General features: G+C 35.0%; 1 protein-coding gene across 1 annotated transcript in view; it reads left to right on the forward strand.

Moving 5' to 3' along the window:
• The window catches only part of DNAH14 (dynein axonemal heavy chain 14), a 537,201-nt gene that overhangs the window by 161,261 nt on the left and 351,748 nt on the right, over positions 1-24,192 (forward strand). Inside the window, exons 18-21 of the mRNA XM_057727198.1 lie at positions 3,320-3,689; positions 5,289-5,479; positions 8,841-9,086; positions 16,487-16,608. Of these exons, the coding sequence (XP_057583181.1) occupies positions 3,320-3,689; positions 5,289-5,479; positions 8,841-9,086; positions 16,487-16,608 (929 nt within the window). The remainder of the gene's footprint in view (positions 1-3,319; positions 3,690-5,288; positions 5,480-8,840; positions 9,087-16,486; positions 16,609-24,192) is intronic.

Here is a 24,192-nt window from a genome sequence, read left to right on the forward strand (position 1 = left end):
ATTCTTAACCTGGAATCCACAGGTAGAATTTTGGTGATTTGTGAACTTGAACGGGAACTGAAATTATATATCTATTTTCACTAACCTCTTACTGAAATTTAGCATTTTTTCCAATTATGAATGAATGTAGACAACAAACAACAGTAAAGCTGGTGACTTTTCCATAGGCTTCAATAGACTGCCAAAGCGGGCCTATGGCATAAAAAGAGCTAAAACACCCTGCAATCCTTCTGAGCCTTAGTCTAGGCTGAAAGATAATAGTTCCAACTTCACTCTTTTATCATGAGGAGCAAACTACAAAATAAACACCTAACATTTATTGACACTTTGCTAAGTGTCAGTAACTATGCTAGGTGCTGTATCCTTTTTTCTGCATTAAAAAAAAATGAAAAGAAGAAAGGAAGACACTTGAGATTTAAAGAGGTTAAGTAACTTGCTTAAGATCACGCAGCAAGAGCCAGGGCTCCATAAACCTTGCTTCTCACCATTCCCCTCTATCCTCACCACCATTACAAGTTATTATTATCATATTTATTCAATGTATTTTGAGTACCTAATATGTATTAGGCACAATGTTATTTATTGCAGTTAATTATTTTTAAAAATCTCTCCATCTATGCAGTTGATCTATACTGGATTCACACAAATATTTACAATAAAGATGAAAAAAATAAACATATGAAAGTACTTGAGGATGTATTCAATTGAAATCTTTAAAATATTACTGGAAATTTCATATGTATATGTACGAAGGTTTCTAGTTCACCCTGTTTATATTTGTTAAGTGTACTAGTTTGGACACTGAAATGAAGATCTGTGTTACAACAAGTTTATTGGAAAGTGCTTCTGGCAACAATGTGAGGGCCTGAGGTAATCAAAATTGGGTAGAGGGAGAAGTTGAACTGTAGTGTCATTGCCGCAAAGGCTTCATAGGATCCTATGGGAATCTCTAAATTGGAATAACCCTGCAGAGTTATCCTGAAGGAAGGCAAGAGGGCTGGGTCTTTACACCTCCATGATGGAGATATAGAGAGGTTGTAATCTTGTGTGACTTAGCTCTTTTTGGCCAAGGGGAGTTCCTGGGGAGGGTCTCAGCTCTACAGAGTAAGCATCTATCTTCAAGCTCACTGATTCTGTTTCCAATCTTCCCAGCATTTTCCAGATTCTCTGCACCCTTTTTTTCAGCCCTCTGGTTAGAAAGCTGGGGCTTGTTGCTGTGCTCTGCTATCTACTTCCATAACTGCATCTATGTCTGGGGCAAAGCAGTAGAACACAAAGAGAAAAGATCAACAGGGTTGACCCTCCTTGGAACCACAGCTTACCAGAATAGAAAGTAAAGTTCTCCTCCCTCAGAAGTTCGGCTCCTGAGGCTTTCATTGCCAGCAGCTGTTAACACCACCTTAGAATTGTTTGAGGGCTGGGTTGTGAGAAAAAAGAAAAAAGAAAAAGAGAACATTAGGAACTGTCAAAGAAAAGCCACAGTTAGACTGTAGTCAAAGTGGTAAAAACAGATTTGTATTCAATGCTATTGCAATAGGGGAAAAGAGATCTCAGTATAGAACCAAGCTCAATTCCACATACATTATGGGCAAGGAGAAATTTATAACCATGGAGCAGAGAAGGAGTCAGTGGATGGAAAATTACTAGGAGGAAACACCAGAGGTAAGGAGGGTTCTGACTTATCAACCTAACAAGATTCTTGCTGAAGACAGGCCAGGGTAATCAGACATCACTTGGGGAGGCTGCAGAATGAGGAACCTGATCCATTATCTTGGAGGACCAGATATTGGGGATGGGGGTTCTGGTTGAACTGACCAACAGGGTTCTTACTAAAACTTGATTTTACAAGGAAGTGCATAAATGAGCCTAGGAGAAGGTTTGGGAAACTGACTAAAGTTTGGTCAAGCAAAGAATTTTTGTCAGAACCTTTCCTGCTCCTTAAGTTAGAACTGGTAGGTTCTCCTGGAGCTCTCACTGTTTGTGCCCCATGAAAATTACTCCCAGATTTCTAATATGCTGAGCTTAGGTCAGGGGAAAAAATGGTAAATTCACTGCTAATTTGATGGCATTTCAAATTGCCATCTTCTTCCCCCAATCTTTCCTCTACAATTTATTTTCAGATTCCTCACATCACTGCTGCCTCCATGTATTGTGTCCAGGGTTTATGGGTGTATCCATTGGGAAAGACAGAGTGGGGCATATTTACTCCATCTTCTGATTTCAATTACATAACCATTTAAACTATTTTATATACTTAGTGGCTGATATCATTCTGTGAAGATCTCAATTAGAATACTGCTGATAAGATTGGCAAAACTTTACCTTGACTCCATCTAAGCAATGAAGATTATTTCTGCAAGTATTTTGCCCCTCTCTGAAGATAGCTCATTTACAAACATAAATAAATATTAATGAATGGAAAATTAGAGAAGCCTGAGGAAATTTTTATTATCATCCATTACATAAGCATCACTGTTACAGATTATACATTAAGCCCTACCCATCATCACAGATACTGTTCATCAATTTCATACAGCTTTTCTGTTATGACTGCTATCAGTGTTTATTGGGTGACCACACTGCACATAACACAATGTTGCATGCAGTTCCATGGGCTGGATTTTTTTTTAAGAATAAGGTGATAGGATCCAAATTCATTTATTCTTTCAACAACTTTTACATTTTTCTGTACTAGATTCTATGAGGTATACAAAAGTAAATCAATGAAACTATCCTTAATCTTAAGAAGTTTATAATTTAGGAAGGGGCAAAATCAGAGCAACATTTTACTTATGTCCCTCTTTGGAGGTTATTGTTGTAAATGTCCATAATTTTGTGTGAAATACGAAAAGTCAGCATGTGACAAGCATCATAAAAGTAATACCAAGTTCAACATAATCAGAAAAACTAAAGTTTTGGAGTCAGGCTGTCATAGGGCCATACCCTAGAATTGCCACTTACCATTAGATGATGGGAAAATGATTTATAACCTCAGAATTTCCTTGAAAAATTGTGGAAAATAGAAACTATCTTTCAAGTTTCTTGTATGGATTTAGTAAATAAGGTCCTAAATGTTACTTATCACAGGGTCTGAGATACAGAAGGTACACAATAAATTATAGATATGATAGTAATAATAATTAACTAAAATTAAGCATAATCATAAATAATTATAAGTTAAGGACAATCTTTTCAGATAATGTTTGTTGCAAATAATGTTTGTTGAAGCTTAGATGGCATATTGAAATGCTGTCAATGAAATATGCTGAAGTTCAGAACATTATGCCTTCTTAAAAATGTCTTGCTATTATTTTTTTAGATAAGAAATCCTGTTTTGTTATGTGCTAGTACTCCAGTGTCGACAGCAATGGAAATGATCCAGACTCTCTCAGAGGAAGCTGCAAGTTTAGCTGTCAAAGCTAAAATATATTCAAACTATCAGGATTGTTTTGATGATTCCCAATCTCATATACATTGTCTTAATATGGAAGAGATTACACAGATTGTACTTTCAGAGATCGCTGACATTGACTATGACTTAACCTTAAGGAAAATATTATGGGATGCACAAGAGGAATGGGGAACACTCTTTTGGGAATGGAGGAATAGTACTCTTCACAGTATTGATACAGAATCAGTATATAGAAATGTTTCAAAATGGAAGGAAATAATCTTTGTACTAGAAAAAGGTAAGGTGTCTTTCTTGAGTTTTCCTACTTAGGATTACGCATAAAATGGTCTTTGGGCCAATGAGATCATTGTCCTTGGCTTTGTTACTTTACCTGTTCCAAGGACTGACCATTAATGGCTGGAAAGACAGTACAAGAGTGTAGGTAAGAATCACTTCCTGAAGCAAGAAAGAGATTAAAACTTTGCAAAAAATTTTTTGAAGTAACTAATAACAATTTTTATATCTGTTAAAAGTTGATTCCCTAGGTAGAACCCTAAACACTTCCCCATGATTCTGGCTCTTCTTAGAACCAGAGATATTTTGATGATAAGGGCCCAGCTGCAAATCGTCATCGTGTATGCCTATGGTATACTTTGGGCAGTGGGGGATACACCTAGAGTCATTCTGAGAGGTTTCCCTTCTGCTAATCATCAAATCTGAAATCTTGCCAATGCAGAGATGCTGTTCCTGTGAGAGCGAATCTGTAAGATCATGTCCTTTCCCAAAAGAGTTTTATTTCACTTGGCAAGAGAATGTTTTTGTTTTTTAAATTCCTCTCTTATCTCTTAGCTATACTTTAAGCTATAATTTCCTCTCAGGAAAAACACTTTAATTTGCTTGTTTCTAAATTATACAAGAAATATAACAATATCACAAAAACTTTAGAAAAGAGAAAAACTGGGGACAAATCACCCTTAGTGTTAAAGCAACACAACACTCACTTTGTGCATTCTCTTTCAATATTTTTCCATATATCTGTTTCAGAGAACAACATATAAAGTAACAAGTAGGCAAGACCTTTTATTGTCCATAGTCACCCAGATAAAATTTTGCTATTTGCCACAATATAGACTTGCAATAACCAAAGTTATTGTCTTGTCCTTTTATTTAACCAGGTCTTGAAATACTTTTCTGTTATTCAACATAGGTCTATAAAATAAGCCCCATGTGTACAAATTGGATAGTCAAGACCATGGGTATAGTTCAGTTCTCCTGAGTCCCCTACTTTGGCTGTTTCTCTGTCTCCTCCCCTTTTTCTTTTATAAATTGAGTTAAAAGACTATAAGGGTTGAAACGTCAGCTGTACAGGTTTTGAGTCCTATACACTGGTGTGCTGTCAGTGCCAGAGAACAGAACAATACTGATCTATGGCAAAGTTCTAACCTACATTTTCTACATTTCAGTGTGAAGATATTTTCTTTATGAAATGACAGTGACAGGTTTTTTCCCTTGATGATCTTTTTCACTGAGCAGAATTGAAAAGCTCAAAACCTATAATAGTCTTTTGAATTGTATGTGTGTACCTGTCTTGTCTGTGTATCTATCTTCTCAGTGAAAATCTGGGAAACCCTGTGGTAGCTGGCTTTCCCTCATATCAAATTTTCCAACATAACTTGGTTCTGATGGTCTTGGATTTTAATCACCAGTGCTGATAATTATTTCTCTTTATTTTAATCCATACTTGATTCTTATGGGAGAGTGATATTAATAAAACTCATTATTTTAGTTCAGACTAATAACTGGTAAATTAGTGTTATATTAAGTAGCAAATTTGTTTTCTGGCTTCAAAAAATAGGATGACCTTATGGTAAGCCTACTGACTCATTGCTTCTTATAGATTTACCTAAAAATGACATGGTGACACATCTTAAGCAATCAGTGACGGATTTTAAACAAGAGCTGCCGATCATCATAGCACTAGGAAATCCCTGTCTCAAGCCAAGGCATTGGGAGGCTCTCCAGGAGATTATTGGAAAGTCAGTTTCTCTTGATAAAAACTGTACAGTAGAGAATCTTCTCGCACTCAAGGTAAATTAAAATCGTTTGGAAAAAAGTTGGCATAGTAGAGGGCCCAAATTTAAGTAGGCAAGGAAACCTACGAGGAGTAGGAATTAGAAAAGGGAGATGTTTATAGAATGTCTGGAAAAGTAGGGGTAATTAGTAAATGATAGGTGATAGATGATGTTTAATTGGTGGTATTTTGGTGCAGACTAGTAATTGATAAACTAGATTACACTGAATAGTAAATTTGCTTTTTGGTTTAAAAAATATGATGAACATGTTATAAGGGTAAGCCATTCATTATGCCATTATTATCTGGGTGATTAGAAAACAGCAATACTGGTTTTCATGTGTGACAAGTGAAATTAGTGTTTTATTATTTAACAGTGATACTTCTTATGGAGAATAAATTTTATAGGAATAGAATCAAAACTACAATATTTATATAAAATGAATATATATTAAGAGTATGTTAGGGCAGCCCTACTGATTACTTGATATTTTATTTAAAATATACAATTAGCAACTATTTGATTTGCCTGTAGGTTTTGTTATAAAAACAAAATTTTACTATGATTTTTACAGTTAAAATTTTTTCTATTTTCATGCCTAGCTTACAACAAGCTTCATTTATGTTTCATGTTCCACAGTTGACAGTCTAATGTAATCAAAACAGTATTTTATACCTATAATTTTCTACTAAATGATTTGTTGTAATGAGGAAGTGGGAAAAAATTTTAAATTAGACAAGAATTTTAAAAGGCAACTTAATTGATTTAAAAAATTAAGGACTTCCCTGGTGGTCCAGTGGTAAAAGAATCCGTCCTGCAATGTAGGACGTAGGTTCGATCCCTGGTCGGGGTACTAGGATCCCACATGCCGTGGGGCAGCTAAGCCCGCATGCCACAACTATCAACATGAGAGCCTGAGTGCTGCAAACTACAGAGCCCACTCGCCGCAGCCAAGAGCCTGCACAAGGAAGATCCGATGCAGCCAAAAATTAAATAAATACACTTAAAAATAGATTATTTTATATCTCTAGCCCTAACCTCCACTGCCCCCCTGAACTCACAGATCCAATTTCCTAGTCAATATCTCCATTTATATGTCTAAAAGATATCTCAAAGTTAACATGTCAAAAGTGTGCTCCATTTCTCCATCTCCAAAATTCTACTCTTCCTTTATCTTCCTTTATCTTTATCTCAGTTAATGGCACCTCCATTTTTTTCCAGTTACTTAAGCTAAAAATCATGGAATAATCTTTGAATCTTCTCTTGCTCTGTCTCTCCTCATCCCATCTAAATCCCGCATTCTTCCCTGGATCATTACCAGAGCATCCTAACTGAAGTATGTTCCAAGAGTGAATGCATCAAAATATCTAGATAGTTTCAGAATATTTAGGTCAATGCCTATAGCTAAGTTTATTCAAATAATCATTCCAAAAATCTAGCACAATTCCAACTATATTTTCATTTTCAAAGTCTTAGGTTATTGGAATTATTCCTGGGCAAGTCAGGTAAAGGGTAAAATATGGGAAAATTTAGTATAGCAGCAAGCAATAAAAGTTAGGGTAGATAGGCTTAGAGGGGATCAGCTGGCGGCCTGCATCAGCTTGGTGACCTACAATAAATACCTCAAAGGATTCCAGTGAACTATCCTTACATTTCCAACATGAATAAATAGTTTAAAAAGGAAGTCCCACACCATTTTGGAGGGAGGATCTAAAATAAGATAATTCAGCATCTGAATAAAAATGAATAAGGTCTTTAGCCTCTGAAATACTGTAGCAGGGAGTCAGAGGAACCCCTTCTTGTTGAAGTTAATTACTATAGTAGTCAGAGAGGATAAGCAGGCAATCAGCTAGTAACCTTAAGCGAACTCTAAGAATTCTTGGGTGATTTTTTTATCATCTTGTAGAAACTCAGCAACTTATCCAGTATAAAGTAAGTGCCTCAATAGACAGGGATTGGCCAGAAACTCAGCCTTCATTTACTAAAGCACAAATATATCAAGTGTGACCAGAGATATTGGTCACGATGCAAGACTGTCCAGAACAGGCTATGTATACATTCATTTCTGATCCTATCAAGTCAACAAGTTATGATGTCATGTGACAATCATTCTGTCTAAGATGTTATGCAGGCTCTGAAAAGCCTGTGACATGTAAAGCGTATCACAATATGTCAGTAGTATGCATGAGATGAACACAATTACTTTACGGCTGATCTTTTTTACTTTAGAAAGCCACGTTCTTTGTAATAGATGCAGACCATTAATTACAGGCATTAAGATTCCTCTGAAACCTCTCAGATATTACCAAGTCAATAGGAAAGTCTGACCATTTGTTGGTAAGGTCCCAAACTTTGACCTTAAAGACATCAAAGGGCTAGGTTCACTTGGATGTAATTTTGCTTTACACATTATCAGTGTCTGGATTTAGTTTTTAGCAATTTCAGAATGTCAGCATTAAGCACAAAATTCTTTCTTCAGCACTGAAACTTGGTGGTACTATGGTGGTTCCTATTATTTTGGATGAATAATGTGTATCAAAAGGCAGGCCTCTTTCCCAAAGCTGTTATTTAAGGCCATAAGCAATCAACTGATCCACTATTCTTCACCTATCTTTGTCAGCCCCATCAAAGAGATGATGAAAACTAGTCATATTTGTTCATAGTCCCACTGAGCTGCATTACCAAAACGGGGATTAGGCATCACTCTAACCCCATGAAGATGATATATGAGAACAGCAGTAGAATCTTTTTTCAGGGATAAATACAACAAGCCCAGCTAGTTAATTCTAAGATGCAGAGATGAGAAGCTCTCTGAGTACCTCTATTATGGTGAGTGAATCTGGAGACCTTATAGTAGCATTTTGTCCAGTCAGTGCACATGGAAAGGTCTATATATACTTGACTAAGGTATTTTGAGAGACATTTATCCTCACGGAGCTGTGGCAAAGGGAAGCTGTGGAAAGCTGGGTCCATTAGAATCACATTCTCTCAGATGATTATATCCTAAGAATTATTATAGAAAGTGAAAGCATGTTGCAAAGTAATTAAGCAGTTGGCATTAGTGCAGAGAAAAGAAAGCTGAAAGAAATAATACTATCTGCAGATATACAGAAGTTGCTGTTAACTATTCTTCACACTGACTAAAATCAGAGGAAATAAATATTGTGGTCAGAAATTTTCACTGAGCATGAATGTGAATAGTTAGGATGATTGAAAACTGAAAAGGGCTACATCATGAAAGTTAGACCATGAAGTCTCTGGTAGGATATAAACCTAACTGGAATCAGATCTTCAACACATTCATTTAAATCTTCCATTTTAAATGTATCAGGAATTGTTTGCTTCACTGGATATTAAAAATATTTTTTTTATTTTAGATGTTTCAGTATGAAAATGAAATAAATGAAATATCAAGCTCAGCAACTAATGAAGCTGTTCTTGAAAAAATGCTGTTTAAGATTATTGAGCTTTGGAACACTACTCCTTTACATTTAGTGCTTCATCACACTGAGGCTTACTCTATCCTAATAATTTCATCTATAGATGACATATTCGCTCAGTTAGAAGAGTCTCAAATCATACTTGCAACAGTCAAAGGATCTTCCTATCTTACGCCTATTAAGGTAAATATTATGGCAGAGGGAAAATGTTTTAATTGTCTGTAGTTTTATTTATCACTTTAATTTTTGCATTGTGCAAGCTTTTGAATTGTATAAATCATTCATATATAGAAAGGAGATTAAATATTTAGTATTTTGAATACTAAAAGTAACTTTTTATGGAAACATTAACTGTTCATGAGGAAATGTCAGAAAGTTTAATATGGGCAGACAAGATGAATTTATGTCAAATAAAAATATGACCATATAAACCATGACTTTTGCCAGCAGTGCCACTGCTGCTAGAAATATCCAGTTCTGGTAGTCCCCATACCAAAAGCATTGCTTTGAGATTCTGCTTGCCGAAGCAGTATGCTTCATTTTCATTTACTGTGCTATCGCTCTTAAACGTTAATCCTATACTTGTATATCCTTGCAATTATTTTAGCACCCTCTACATCTAGTATAATTAGACGAAGCGAGGGAGCAGCACAGACATATATATAGTACCAACTGTAAAATAGATAGCCAGTGGGAAGTTGTTGTATAACAAAGGGAGTTCAACTCGAGGATGGAAGAAGCCTTAGAGGACTGGGATGGGGAGGATGGGGGGGACTCGAGGGAGGGTGGGGGGGAGTCGAGGGAGGGAGGGAATATGGGGATATGTGTATAAAAACAGATGATTGAACTTGGTGTACTCCCCAAAAAATAATAAATAAATAAATTAAATTAAAAAAAAAAAGAAATTGAACCATAGGGTCAGCTTGTATTCAGTGTTCCCTATAGTCCCTCTCTGAGCAGCCCCACATCCCATAACATAGCTAAGAATCATTTTAAAACTTTAGGAAGCTCAATAAGATACATAATAATATAGAGATATCTAACAGTAAAATTAACATAATTGATTATAGATGGATAGAAAACAAGAGAGAGAGAGAAATAGGTACTCTACAAATGGAATTCCATTATTTGCAAACACACAAAACAATTAGGGAAAGCATCAATTAATTGGGCCTTAGAGGAAAAATCTTTTTTTCTACAAAAAAATTACCAAAAAAGGGATAAATGAAATAGACTGTTATCTAACCACAAGCAGTAAAATTTAAAAATTAATGGAAAAAGAAATAGCAAAAAAAAAAAAAAAAAAAAAAAAGACCAAAAGGAACTACAACAAAACCACCCAGAAAAAAAAATGGAAATTATAAAGCAACCGTAAGAATATACAGGAAATGTTAATCAAGTTTCTTAAATTAGAAATAAGCGAAAAGAATTATGTCAAACCTTGTCACAATTGGCTAGTGCTCTATGAAAAGAAATATTTAGAGCATTAAATGCCTTTATTTAAAAATAAAAAATGAATTTAATATATGATAAATTAAGCATACTCAAGAAGTTGAAAAGAACAGACACGCATACCCACACACAGCCACTTCCACTTCCAAACAAGAAGGAGTATGGGGACCAGATATACATTTTGCCTGAAATACCCAAATCAGAACAGAAAAAAATATACCAAACAATGGTTTTCAGGACAATGGACATCAAGCATTGAAGGACAAGGATCCCTGAGAGTTGGGAAAGAAACAAGGTGAGCCCTATTATTGCTCCAGTGTACTTACTGTCTTGAGTTTCCACATCTTGGTTGGGGGAGAGGGGAGGAATACAACCAGAGGATGATAGACTCCCTGACATTAGGAGATGCTGTTGAAAGACCGAGGAGCAAAAGTAGGCTAGAGTTTGCAGGGTAAAGTATCGGGGGGAACAGAGCTGCATTGAAAGAGAATTTCAGAGATCTGTGGAAGATCCCTAATCAAGTATTCAGCAGACCTAATGTGAATATAAAGAAACTACTCAAGATCAGAGAAATGGTCACTTGAGAGAATTAGAGGGAACTGTTCACACAGGGCTAGGAATAATACCCATATCCACCCCTTACAACAACAGCAACAACAAAACCTATAGTTCATGAGCATTAGATAGAGCACTTAAAAGAACCATGACATGGTAATGTGGAATAATTAGTCCTAGGCTAAATGCAGCTCTTGTCCTCCCTAACAAATCTTAAAAGCAAAACCCCAAATGATAAAACGGCCTCTAAGAAGCTTAACTGCATCCAGAATAAAGCTCAAAAATAGGAATACAAAAACGTTTAGTACCCAATAGAGTAAAATTCACAATGTCTGGAATCCAATCAAAGATTATCAGACATTGAAAGAAACGAGAAAAGAGAACTCATAATGGAAAAGAAAATTAACCAGTAGAAATTGACCCAGAACTGACACAGATGTTAGAATTAGAGACAAAGACATTAAAAGAATTATTATAATTATATTCCACATACTAAAAGTTAAGTAAATATGTGGATGATATTTTTTTAAAAGACCAAAATCAAACTTCTAGAGATAAAAAATACAATATCTGAGGTAACATAGACACTGGATAGGACTTAACAGCAGATTAGACATTGCAGGAGTAAAGGTTAGTGGATTTAAAAACATTAGATCTTTTCCTTCTTTTGTGTTTCCTGCCTAGAGAAATTCCTTTAGCAATTGTCGTAAAGCTGCTTTGTTGCTGAATTCTGTTAACTTTAGCTTGTCTGTAATTCTTCTGATTTCTCTGTCGAATCTGAATGAGATTCTTGCTGGGTAGAGTATTCTTGGCTGTAGGTTTTTCCCTTTTAACACTTTAAATATATCCTGCCACTCCCTTCTGGCCTGCAGAGTTTCTGCAAAAAGATCACCTGTTAACATTACGGGGTTTCCCTTGTATTTACAATAGCCAGGACATGGAAGCAACCTAAATGCCCATCAACAGATCAATAGATAAAGATGTGGCACTATATACAATGGAATATTACTCAGCCATAAAAAGGAATTAAATTGAGTTATTTGTAGTGAAGTGGATGGACCTAGAGTCTGTCATACAGAGTGAAGTAAGTCAGAAAGAGAAAAACAAATACCTATGCTAACGCATATATATGGAATCTAAAAAAATGGTACTGATGAACCCAGTGGCAGGGCAAGAATAAAGATGCAGATGTAGAGAATGCACTTGAGGACACAGTGGGAGCTGGGACAAAGTGAGAGAGTAGCATTGACATATATACACTACCAAATGTAAAATAGACAGCTAGTGGGAAGCTGCTGCATATCACAGGGAGATCGACTCGATGACTGGTGATGACCTAGAGGGGTGGAATAGGGAGGGTGGGAGGGAGACTCAAGAGGAAGGGGATATGAGGATATATGTATAAATACAGCTGGTTCACTTTGTTGCACAGCAGAAAACTGGCACAACAGTGTAAAGCAATTATACTCTAATAAAGAGCTGAAAAAATGTAAAATAGATAGTTAGTGGGAAGCAGCTGCATAACATAGGGAGATCAACTTGATGCTTGGTGATGACCTAGAGGGGTGGGATAGGGAGCAGGGGAGGAAGGCTCAAGAGGGAGGGGATATGGGAATGTATGTGTAAATATAGCCAATTCACTTTGTTGTACAGCGAAAACTGCACAACATTGTAAAACAATTATACTCCAATAAAGATCTGAGGAAAAAAATAAATAAAAACATTAGAAACTATGCAGAGTGATATGTATAAAATAGATAACTAATGAGAACAAACTGTATAGCTATTCAATGCTCCATAGTGACCTAAATGGGAAGGAAATCCAAGGAAGAGGGGATATATGTATATGTGTGGCTGATTCACTTTGCTGTACAGAAGAAACTAACAGAACATTGTAAAGCAACTATACTCCAATAAAAAAATAAAAAAGAAAGTAACTAGGAGAGAAGAGAATTTTTAAATATAAAAAGAGCTTCAGTGACATGAGAAAATAATGTAATAGACATGTAATTGGAAAATAATGTAATATACATGTAATTGGAGTCCTCCAAGGAGACTGAGAGAAGAAAACAGAAAAAAAAAAAAGTTGAAATAATGGCCAGAATTTTGCTAAATGTACTGAAAACAATAAAGCCACAGATTCAAAAAGTCATTCTACTCCAAGATCAAGAAATATGAATTACTAATATCAGTAATGAAAGAGGTGACATCACTATAGATCCCATGTATATTAAAAAGATAACAAGGGATATTATGAACAACAAACTCAAACTCAAAAATGTAGATGAAGTGGACAAATTCCTTGAAAAACACAAATTACCAAAGCTCATGCAGAAGAAATAAATAATTTGAATAGCCCTATATATATATTAAAGATAATGAAATGATGGATTCAAAACCCCACAAGAAAAAGTCCAGGCCCAGATGGCTTATACAAAATACTTAAGGAAGAAGCAATACCAATTCTACACAGACTCTTTCAGAAAACTATAACTCATCTGTGAGGCCAAAATTACCCTGATACCAAAACCACACAAAGACATTATGAAAGAACTAGAGACCAATAGTCCTCTTGAATATAGATACAAAAATTCTAAACAAAAAATCACAAATTAAAAAATATATATATACATATATATGCATATACACATATATATGAGGGATTTATGTAAGAAATACAAGTTTGGTTTAATATTCAGAAATAGATCAATGTAATTCACTATATTAAACTAAAAAAGAAAAATTATATTATCTTCTTAGTACATCTTAAAAAAGTATTTTATAAAAGCCAACATCTATTTATAATTTTAAAAAATGAATAAAATTTTGAAGAAACTGGGATAAAAGAGAACATCCCTAACCTGGTAAAGGACATCTATGAAAAACCTACATCTAGCAACATACTTAATGGTGCAAGACTGAACACTTTTCCCCTAAGATCAGGAAGGGTGTCATCTCTCATCACTTCTATTCTGCATTGTTCTGGAGGTTCTAGCCAGTGTACAGGCAAGGAAAAGAAATAAAAGGCATCTGCATTGGAAAAGAAGGGTAAAATGTTCTTTATGTTCAGATAATATAATTCCGCATGTAAAGAATTCAATAAAATTACCAAAAAAGTAAATAAAACTCACTTCAGCAAGTTTTCAGAATACAAGATTAGTACACAGAATCAACTGCATTCTATAGACTGGCAAGGAACAATTGGAAATTGAAATTTTAAAAATACCAATGATGAGAACATAATTAAAAATATGAGATACTTAGGGATAAATATGACAAAATATGTGTAACACCTATCCAATGAAAACCACAAAACCCTGTAGAGAGAAAATTAAAACCTAAATAAATAGAAGATATACTGTGCTCATGCATTTGAAGACTCAGTATAATTAAAATATCAAATATTCGCAAAAGATCTAAATGCAATGCAATAACAATCAAAATGCTAGCCAACACATGGTAAAAATTAACAAGCTGATTCTCAAGTTCTTATGGAAATATAAAGGAACTAGAATAGCCTCAATAATCTTGAAAAAGAAGAACAAAGGTGGAAGAGCAGCAAGGTTACCTGATTTCAAGACTTATTATAATGCTACAGTTTCATCTTGGTTTAAGGGTAGACAGATAAATGGAACAGAATAGAGTACTGAGATAGACTCAAGTATATATGAATTTTCAACAAAGGTGTAAAAACAATTCCAAGAAGAAACAGTAGTCTTTTCAGAAATGGTGATGGCACATTGGACAGTCATATGTAAAACAAATTAAAAAAATACTTCAAGCCATATCTTGCAGGATTACAAAATTTAACTCAAAAATTGATCATAGACCTAAAGGCAAAACTTAGAACTGTGAAATTTTGACAAGAAAACATCAGAGAAAATTTTTGTGACCTTAAGCTAGGCCGGTTTCTTCAATATGATACCAGAAGAATGATCAATAGAAGGAAAAATCTATCAATTGGATTTCATCAAAATTTAAAATTTGTGCTCTTTGAAAGACACTATATGTATATAAAGTGTAAAGAAAATATATGTATAAAGAAAATATATGTATATAAACTATAGGATGGGAGATAATATCTGCAAAGCATATATTTGATAAAGGATTTATATCCAGAATAAATGAAGGACTTCTAAAATACAAAACAATAAAGGAATGGGCAAAATATTTAAACAGACACTTCACTAAAGAAATTATATGGATGGAAAATAAACACATGAGAAGATGCTTAACTTTATTTATCATCAAGGAAATGCTAAAATCCCGATGAAATACCATTGTACACCATGTAGAATGACTAAAATTAAAAAGACTGGTCATCCCAACTGATGATGAGGATGTAGAGGAACTAGAACTCTCATACACTGCTAGTGGAGTGTTAAATATTACAATAAATTTTAAATTTTCTTTAAAAGTTAAAAATATACCCACCACATGATCCAGACATTCCACTCCTAGGTATTTACCCAAGAGAAAGGAAAGCTTACTTCATACAAAGAATTGCACCTCAATAATAATAACAGCATTAATTGTAATAGTGAAAAACTAGAAATAACCAAGATGTACACCTAGAGAATGATAAATATATTGTATATCAATGAAGTAGAATACTACTTGGCAATAAAAAAGAAATGAACTATTGATATATACAACATGACTGAATCTCAAAATAATTATGCTGAGTGAAAGAAGTCAGACCAAAAAGAATACATACTGTATGATTCCATTTATATAAAATTCTAGAAAATGCCAACTAGCTATAGTTTCAGAAAGTAGATCAGTGCTTGCCATAGGGATGGGATTATGTAAGTTGGGAGGAAAGTGTTACAACAGGACTGAAGAAACCCTTTCAGGGTACTGGATATGTTCATTATCTTGATTGTGGTAATTGTTTCACAGGTATAAACATATGTCAGAACATAAAATTGTACACTTTAAATATGTGCATTTTACCATACCCAATTATACCTTAATAAAGCTATTGAAATGTAAATCAATTTTAAAAGAAAGAAATATAAAGGTTAATATCAGAAAAGAAATATAAATGAGTTACAAGTGGTTCCCTCTGAGGAGTCAGAGTTAAGGGATGGACCAGCCTACTGATTTTTAAATAAATATTTTTTATTAATTGATTTTTAAACATTTTCCTATCACTTAAGTAGTATACTATTTGGAAGATGTCATCCACACAATGGAATTTCCTGAAATTAATGAAGAAAACTTGTAAGTATTAACATAAAACCTCTCTAAAAGACACTATTAGGTTAAAAAAATAAAGCAGATTACAGAATGATGTGCAAAAATGTTTAAGGAAAGGAATGAAAGAAGATACATACCAAAAAGGATTTGTATACTGTACAATGAGAGAAAAAATTGGATTAACAAGACATCTTAAACCTCTCCCAAAGCTAAATATAATTTGATGTATAATCATTTATGTGACCATCTATTATAATTACTTTTTGTGTATCAGTGACTGATAATCACCCTTGATTTCAATTTATATCATGTGACTCTTATAAAGTAATTTTATATATTTGGATTTGTATGTATGTGCATTTTTATTATTGTAGGATCTTGTGGATGAATGGGTTCAAAAGTTGACTCTCTTCTCGTACACTCTTGAGGAATGGATGAATTGCCAAAGAAATTGGCTTTATCTTGAACCAATCTTTCATTCTACAGAAATACAAAGGTAAAAAACTTAAACTGTGTCACATACAGGTTAAAAAAATGTATGGTAGGTAATTTATTTCTTGTAATCTTTGAGAAATAATTCCCTCAATGAACACTCTAAAATGATTCTACCTATAGGCATAGGGGCATAATATGCCAAATCATTATTTTGTGGTTTTTTTCTTTCATAAAAGATTCTAAGCATCATCTTTATAAAAAAGCCTCATTTCTTAATTATTGATATAAAGCTATTAAGTACTGGGAAGTGTGACAAATATTCATTATAATCCTTAAGCCACAATACAATGTGTCTATTTAGTTCTGAAATATTAATATGATTTTGATGTGAACACTAAACATGTTTTTAACAGTATTCATACATATTTAATGATAGTTGCTTACTTTGAACCATGTGAAATAGCAGAGGTCCTAACTATTATATGAAATTCTACCTTTTTATTTGCAGCATTCAAATTAATTTGTCTTTTTTTTTAAAGTGATAGCTCTTAAGAGTACTTTAATTTGAGACATATGTATTATCTAGGCAGAATTTAAACTACTGACAGTAAATCACACAAACTAGTCTAGAAGCCATTCTGAAATAAGGTAGGGGGGCCTGGGGAAGGTATTTGTAAGGCATATTAGACCAGGTGATAATGAGACCTTGAATATCAGGTTAACTATTTTGAAATTTTAGTGGCAAAGGAGCACTATTTTTTACAAAAGAGAACTGTCTAGATGTATTGCTTTGTAGGGAACACTACATGTTTTTGTTATACATGTATGTTTCTTGTCATGTGAATGTTTTAGAGTCTTCTATTAATCTATAGGTATTCTGACAGTTCTCTCAGGCAAAACCACATACCTAAGGAATATATCCTTTATGACTACAACAACTTAGTGCCTTAAATTCAAACTTTAATCCTACTTTCTACTAATGATTTCCTAATTGGTGAAGAGATACAACTCCTAGCTTAGGGAGTTCAAAATATCATCAAGCTGTTCTTTTATAGGATTTGCTATGAGGTTAGAAAGGGGGCTTTTAATTAAGGGATGCTGAAGACTTCTATACAATAACTGTAAAGAAAAGAAAAAGTAGATCTTTAATGGACCTGCCTTTGTCAAATGGAGAAAGATGTTGGGTGCTGATACCAGGAGGAGAATGTGAAGAAGAGGAAAGAAAAGATACTTGTAGATTCAGTAGAAGAAAGAATTCTTTAAGGGGAATTTCTGAGAGTATAGGATGTTGTGCCATTTACCTGCACTCCTAACTAAATATGAGTTGCACTAGAACATCCCAGAGACATTGGAAAGGTGCTAAACAGAAGGGGAGATTGATGTCTCTCCCTAATAAGGTTTTCATTAAGCTGTAGCAATTTTTAAGCCCATCACCCAAGATTGGAAATGGGATAATAATGGCAGAGATTATGGTTGGGCTTCACATATACTACCCTGGAGTTTGAGGAATTAGAAACTATGACTTGCCTCTTCTCTGGAGAATTTTGAATCAGGCTTTAAGAGCAGAGCAAAGGAGTGCAAGAATACATGGTTATCAAATGGGAGATTAAGATGATGGAGTAGGAGAACAGAGATCATCCCATCACTAACACATCAAAAATACATCCACACTTAGAGCAATTATCACTGAAAACTAACTGCAGACTGACAGAAAGACTCCTACAGCAAAGGCTGTAAGAAAGACTCACACAAATTGGGTAGGAAGGGAAGAGAAACAATCAGGTCGAGACTTGTACTCCTGGGAGTACAGAAAAAGAAGGGAATCCTCGCTGGAGAGTGAGTGGTTTGAGCCACATACTGGGCACTTCAGCTTGGTGTCTGACATCAGGAAGACGAGTTCTCTTAGCTGGTTAGAAAACCATCAGGACCAACTGGAGGGCTGTAAGAAATCTAGACTCCATTCATGAAGAGTGCACACACACTTTCTTACTCCTGAAACAAGGTGGAGAAAGCAGATTGAAACTTCGCTAGACTCTGGCCAGCTTCCTGTAGCTGCCCTGACATGTGCCCCAGCCTGAGCTGAGTGCCTGCTCTAGTACCACTTGCTTTGCAGTGCAGCTCCACACTAGGGTGAGAGCTGCCGTGACCTAAAGGAGAGCTCAGTTGTGAGGAACTGAGCCAGGCTGGACCTGGTATGGCATCTGAAAGGGATGGGAGGAGCCATCTCTGGCATTTACAGAGGCAGCACATCATAAGCAGTACTTGTACTTGTACTGGGGCTGGGGCTGCCACAGCCTGCACCCAGAACCATGCCAAGCATCCACTCCAGTCCCTCTTGCTCCAGTACTGCCCCTCTCTGGGGTTAGGATGCCAGTACTGGGAGGGAGGAGAGTACCACTTAGAAGGAATGCAGCCAGCTTGGACATGAACTTCAGGGCTTCTACTCCAGCAACTTGGGACCCAAACCTGCACCCAATAGGGTGATGTTGGACACTGAACAGAGAAAAAGCCCCAGCTCACATATCTTTGGCTCTAGCCCCTGTATCTCCAGTCCCACCTCCTACCAAGCTGTCAACACACCCTGGGGAAAGATGTGACTCATGCTTATGTCAGATCGAGCTCTCCCACCAAAGCCACTGGGTACACACAGACAGAATATTGATGTTCCCACATAAGGGCACCCCTTCAAGAAAACAATAGGTAACTGTTTTACCTAATTTAATAGAGATAGTTAAGCAAAATGAGAAGGCAGAGGAATTTGTCTCAATTGAAACAAGAGAAAAACCCTGAATAAACAACTAATGAAAAGAGTTTGAGGCATTAGTAGTAAGAATGCTAACTGAATTAGGGAAAAGAACATATGAATGCTGTGAGAATTTTAACACAGAACTATAAAATACAAAAAAGAATCAGTCAGAACTGAAGAATACAATATCTGAAATGAAAAACACACTAGAAAGAATTAACAGTAGACAAGGTGATACAAAAGAATGCATAAATGATCTGGAAGACAGAATAATGGAAATCACCCAATCAGAACAGTAAAAAGGGAAGCAAATTAAAAAGATGAAAACAGTCTAAGAGATATCTGGAATAACATTAAGCATACCAATATTTGCATTATAGGGGTCCCAAAAGGAGAAGAGAGACAGAAGGGGATCAAAAATGTATTTGAGGAAATTATAGCTGAAAACTTCCAAAACCTGAATAAAGAAACAGATATCCAGATACAGGAAGCACAGAGGGTTCCAATCAAGATGAACCCAAACAGACTTACACCAAGACAAATTATAATTAAAATGGCAAAAGTTAAAGAGAATTCTAAATTTAGCAAGAGAATAACAAAGAGTCAGTTACAAGGAAACCCCCATAAAACCGTCAGCTGATTTCTCTGCAGAAACTTTGCAGGCCAGAAGGGAGTAGCAGGATATATTTAAAGTGCTGAAAGGGGAAAACCTGCAACCTAGGATACTCTATGCAGCAAAATTATCACTTAAAATTGAAGGCAAACTAAAAATTTCTCAGAGAAGCAAAAACTAAAAGAGTTCATTGATACTAAACGTACCCTAAAAGAAATATTAAAGCATCTTCTCTAAGTGCAAAAAAAACGAAGTATTTATAGTAAAGGAAAACTCCCATAGTAAAGGCAAATATATAGTAAAGATATATTATATATAAATATATAGTAAAGACTGAGGATCAACCATTTAAATAAGCAACCACAAAGCTTAAAAGACAAGAAACTGAAAAATCAACTATAACTGCAATAAAAAGTAAAAGGATAAATTTGAAGATGTAAAATATGACACTAAAAACACAAAATGTGGGGTGGGGGGAGTAAAAAAATGTAGACCTAGAATGTGTTTAAATGACTACAAGTTTAAAACAAAAAGATATAGATCAACATATATGAACACCCTGGTAACCACAAATCAAAAACCTACAATAGAGACAGCAGTATCAAGCAGTATCAGCAGTATTTCGTCTTGTGGAGCTGAAAACCACAGCCACAGAAAGATAGAGAAAATGAAAAAGCAGAGGACTTTGTACCAGATGAAGGGACAGGATAAAGCCCCAGAAAAACAACTAAATGAAGAGGAGATAGGCACCCTTCCAGAAAAAGAATTCAGATTAATGATGGTAAAGATGATCCAGGACTTTGAAAAAACACTGGATACAAAGATTGAAAAGTTTACCAAAGACCTAGAAGAATTAAAGAAAAAAACAAACAGAGATATGCAACACAATAACTGAAATGAAAAATACACTAGAAGGAACCAATAGCAGATTAAGTGAGGCAGAAGGGCGAATAAGTGACCTGGAAGACAGAATGATGATAATCACTGATGCAGAAAAAATAAAGAAAAAAGAATGAAAAGAACTGAAAACAGCCTAAGAGACCTCTGGGACAATGTTAAACGCACCAACATTCGCATTATAGGGGTCCCAGAAGGAGAAGAGAGAGAGAAAGGACCCAAGAAAATACTGGAAGAGATTCTAGTTGAAAACTTCCCTAACGTGGGAAAGGAAATAGCTACCCAAGTCCAGGAAGTGCAGAGAGTCCCAGGCAGGATAAACCCAAGGAGAAACACGCCAAGACATATAGTAGTCACACTGACAAAATTAAAGACAGAGAAATGTTATTAAAAGCAACAAGGGAAAAATGACAAATAACATACAAAGGAACTCCCATAAGGTTAACAGCTGATTTCTCAGCAGAAACTCTGCAAGCCAGAAGGGAGTGGCATGATATATTTCAAGTGACGAAAGGGAAGAACCTACAGCCAAGAATACTCTACCCAGCAAGGATCTCATTCAGATTCGATGGAGAAATCAAAAGCTTTACAGACAAGCAACAGCTAAGAGAATTCAGCACCACCACACCAGCCGTACAACAATTACTAAAGGAACTTCTCTAAGCAGGAAACATAAGAGAAGAAAAAGACCTACCGAAACAACAACAAAACAATTAAGAAAATGGTAATAGGAACATACATAGTGATAATTACCTTGAATGTAAATGGACTAAATGCACCAACCAAAAGACACAGACTGGCTGAATGGATACAAAAACAAGACCCATATATATGCTGTCTACAAGAGACCCACTTCAGACCTAGGGACACATACAGACGGAAAGTGAGGGGATGGAAAAAGATATTCCATGCAAATGAAAATCAGAAGAAAGCTGGAGTAGCAATAGTCATATCAGGTAAAATAAACTTTAAAATAAAAAATGTTACAAGAGAGAAGAAAGGACATTACATAAAGATCAAGGGATCAATCCAAGAAGAGGAGATAACAATTATAAATATATATACACCCAATATGGGAGCACCTCAATACATAAGGCAAATGCTAACAACTATGAAAGAGGAAATGCAAGGCAGAAATAGAGACACAGGTGTAGAGAACAAACACATGGACACCAAGTGGGGAAAATGGGGAGGGTTGGGGGGGAATGAATTGGGAGATTGGGATACCAAATTGTATACTCTAAATATATGCTGTTTATTGTCTAACTGTATCTCAATAAAAGTTCTTAAAAAAAAAGTCAGGTGAAACATAGCATATGTTAACACATATAAAATTAAAAAAAAAAAACCTACAGTAGATACACAGAAACAAGAGAGAAAGGAACACAAGCACACCACTAAAGAAAATCATCAAACCACAAAGGAAGAAGCTTAAAGAAGAAAAGAATAGAGAAGAACTACAAAAACAACCAGAAAATAAGTAACAAAGTGTCAATAAGTACATAAGTATCAATAATCACCTTAAATGTCAGTGGACTAAATGACAAAAAACATAGAGTGGCTGATTGGATACAAAAATAAGACCCGTCTGTATGCTGCTTACAAGAGACTCAATTCAGAACTAAAGACATAGACAGACTGAAGTTGAGGGGGTGGAAAATGATATTTCATGCAAATAAAATAACAAGAAGCAGGGGTGCCAATAATCATATCAGACAAAATACACTTTAAAACCAAATCTATAACAAAACAAATTCTTCACTAAAAATACTATTAGAACTTATAAATGAATTCAGTAAAATTGCAGGATAAAGATTAATATACAGAAACCTGTTGTTTTTCTCTATACTAATAATGAACTATCAGAAAGAGAAAGCAAGGAAACAATCCCATTTAAGATTGCTTCAAAAAGAATAAAACATCTAGGAATAAATTTAACCAAGGAGGTGAAAGACCTATACTCTGAAAACTACAAAACATTGATTAGCGAATTGAAGATGATTCAAAAAAATGGAAAGTGATCCCATATTCATGGGTTAGAAGAATTAATGTTGTTAAACTGTCCATACTATGCAGGCAATCTACAAGTTTAATGCATTTTCTATCAAAATGCCAGTGACATTTTTCACAGAAATAGAACAAGTAATCCTAAAATTTATATGGAACCACAGAAGACCCCAAATTACCAAAATCAATCCTGATTAAAAAAAGAACAAAGCTGGAGGTATTACTCTCCCTGACTTCAGACTAAACTACAAAGCTACAATAATCAAAACAACATGATACCTGCACAAAAACATGCATAAATTAATGAACAGAATATAGAGCTCAGAAATAAATCCACACACTTATGATCAGTTAATCCATGACAGAGGGGGCAAGAATATGCAATAGAGAAAAGACAGTATTTTCAATAAGTGGTGCTGGGAAAACTGGAGAGCTACACATAAAAGAATAAAATTAGATCATTTTTTTCACACCATATACAAAATAAACTCAAAATGGATTAAAGACCTAAATGTAAAGCTCAAAACCATAAAACTCCTTGAAGAAAACATAGGCAGTACACTCTTTGAGGTAAACTGTAGCAATATTTTTTTGGATCAGTCTCCTAAGGTAAAAGAAACAAAAGCAAAAATAAACAAATGGGACCTAATTAAACTTTAAAGCTTTTGCACAGCAAAGCAACCAGAGACAAAATGAAAAGACAGCCTACTGAATGGTTTGCAAATTATATGACCAATCAGGGCTTAATATTCAAAATATATAAACAGCTCATACAACGCAGTCTCAAAAAAATCAAACAACCCAATCAAAAGATGAGCAGAAGCTCTGAATAGACAGTTTTCCAAAGAAGATATACAGATGGCAAAAGGTACTTGAAAAGATGCTCAACATTGATAATTACTATAGAAGTACAAATCAAAACAACGAGATATCACCTTCACCTGTTAGAATGGCTATCATCAAAAAGTCTGCAAAAAACAAATGTTGAAGAGGATGTGGATAAAGAGGAACCCTAGTACACTGTTGATGAGAATATAAATTGGTGTAGCCACTATGGAAAACAGTATGGAGTTTCCTGAAAAAATTAAAATAAGAGCTACCATATGATCCAGCAATTCCACTCCTGGGTATATATCCAAAGAAAATGAAAACTCTCATTTAGAAAGATACATGCACCACAATGTTTACAGCAACATTATTTACAATAGCCAAGATATGGCAGCAACCTAAGTGTCCATCAACAGTTGAATGGATAAAAATGATGTGGTATACACAATGGATTATTACTCAGCCATAAAAAATAATGAAATTCTGCCATTTGCAAAAATGTGGATGGACCAAGAGGGTATTATGCTTAGTGTAATAAGTCAGAGGAAGGCAGA

Source organism: Hippopotamus amphibius, chromosome 3, assembly GCF_030028045.1.
Source record: "Hippopotamus amphibius kiboko isolate mHipAmp2 chromosome 3, mHipAmp2.hap2, whole genome shotgun sequence".
Taxonomy (NCBI): Eukaryota; Metazoa; Chordata; class Mammalia; order Artiodactyla; family Hippopotamidae; genus Hippopotamus; species Hippopotamus amphibius.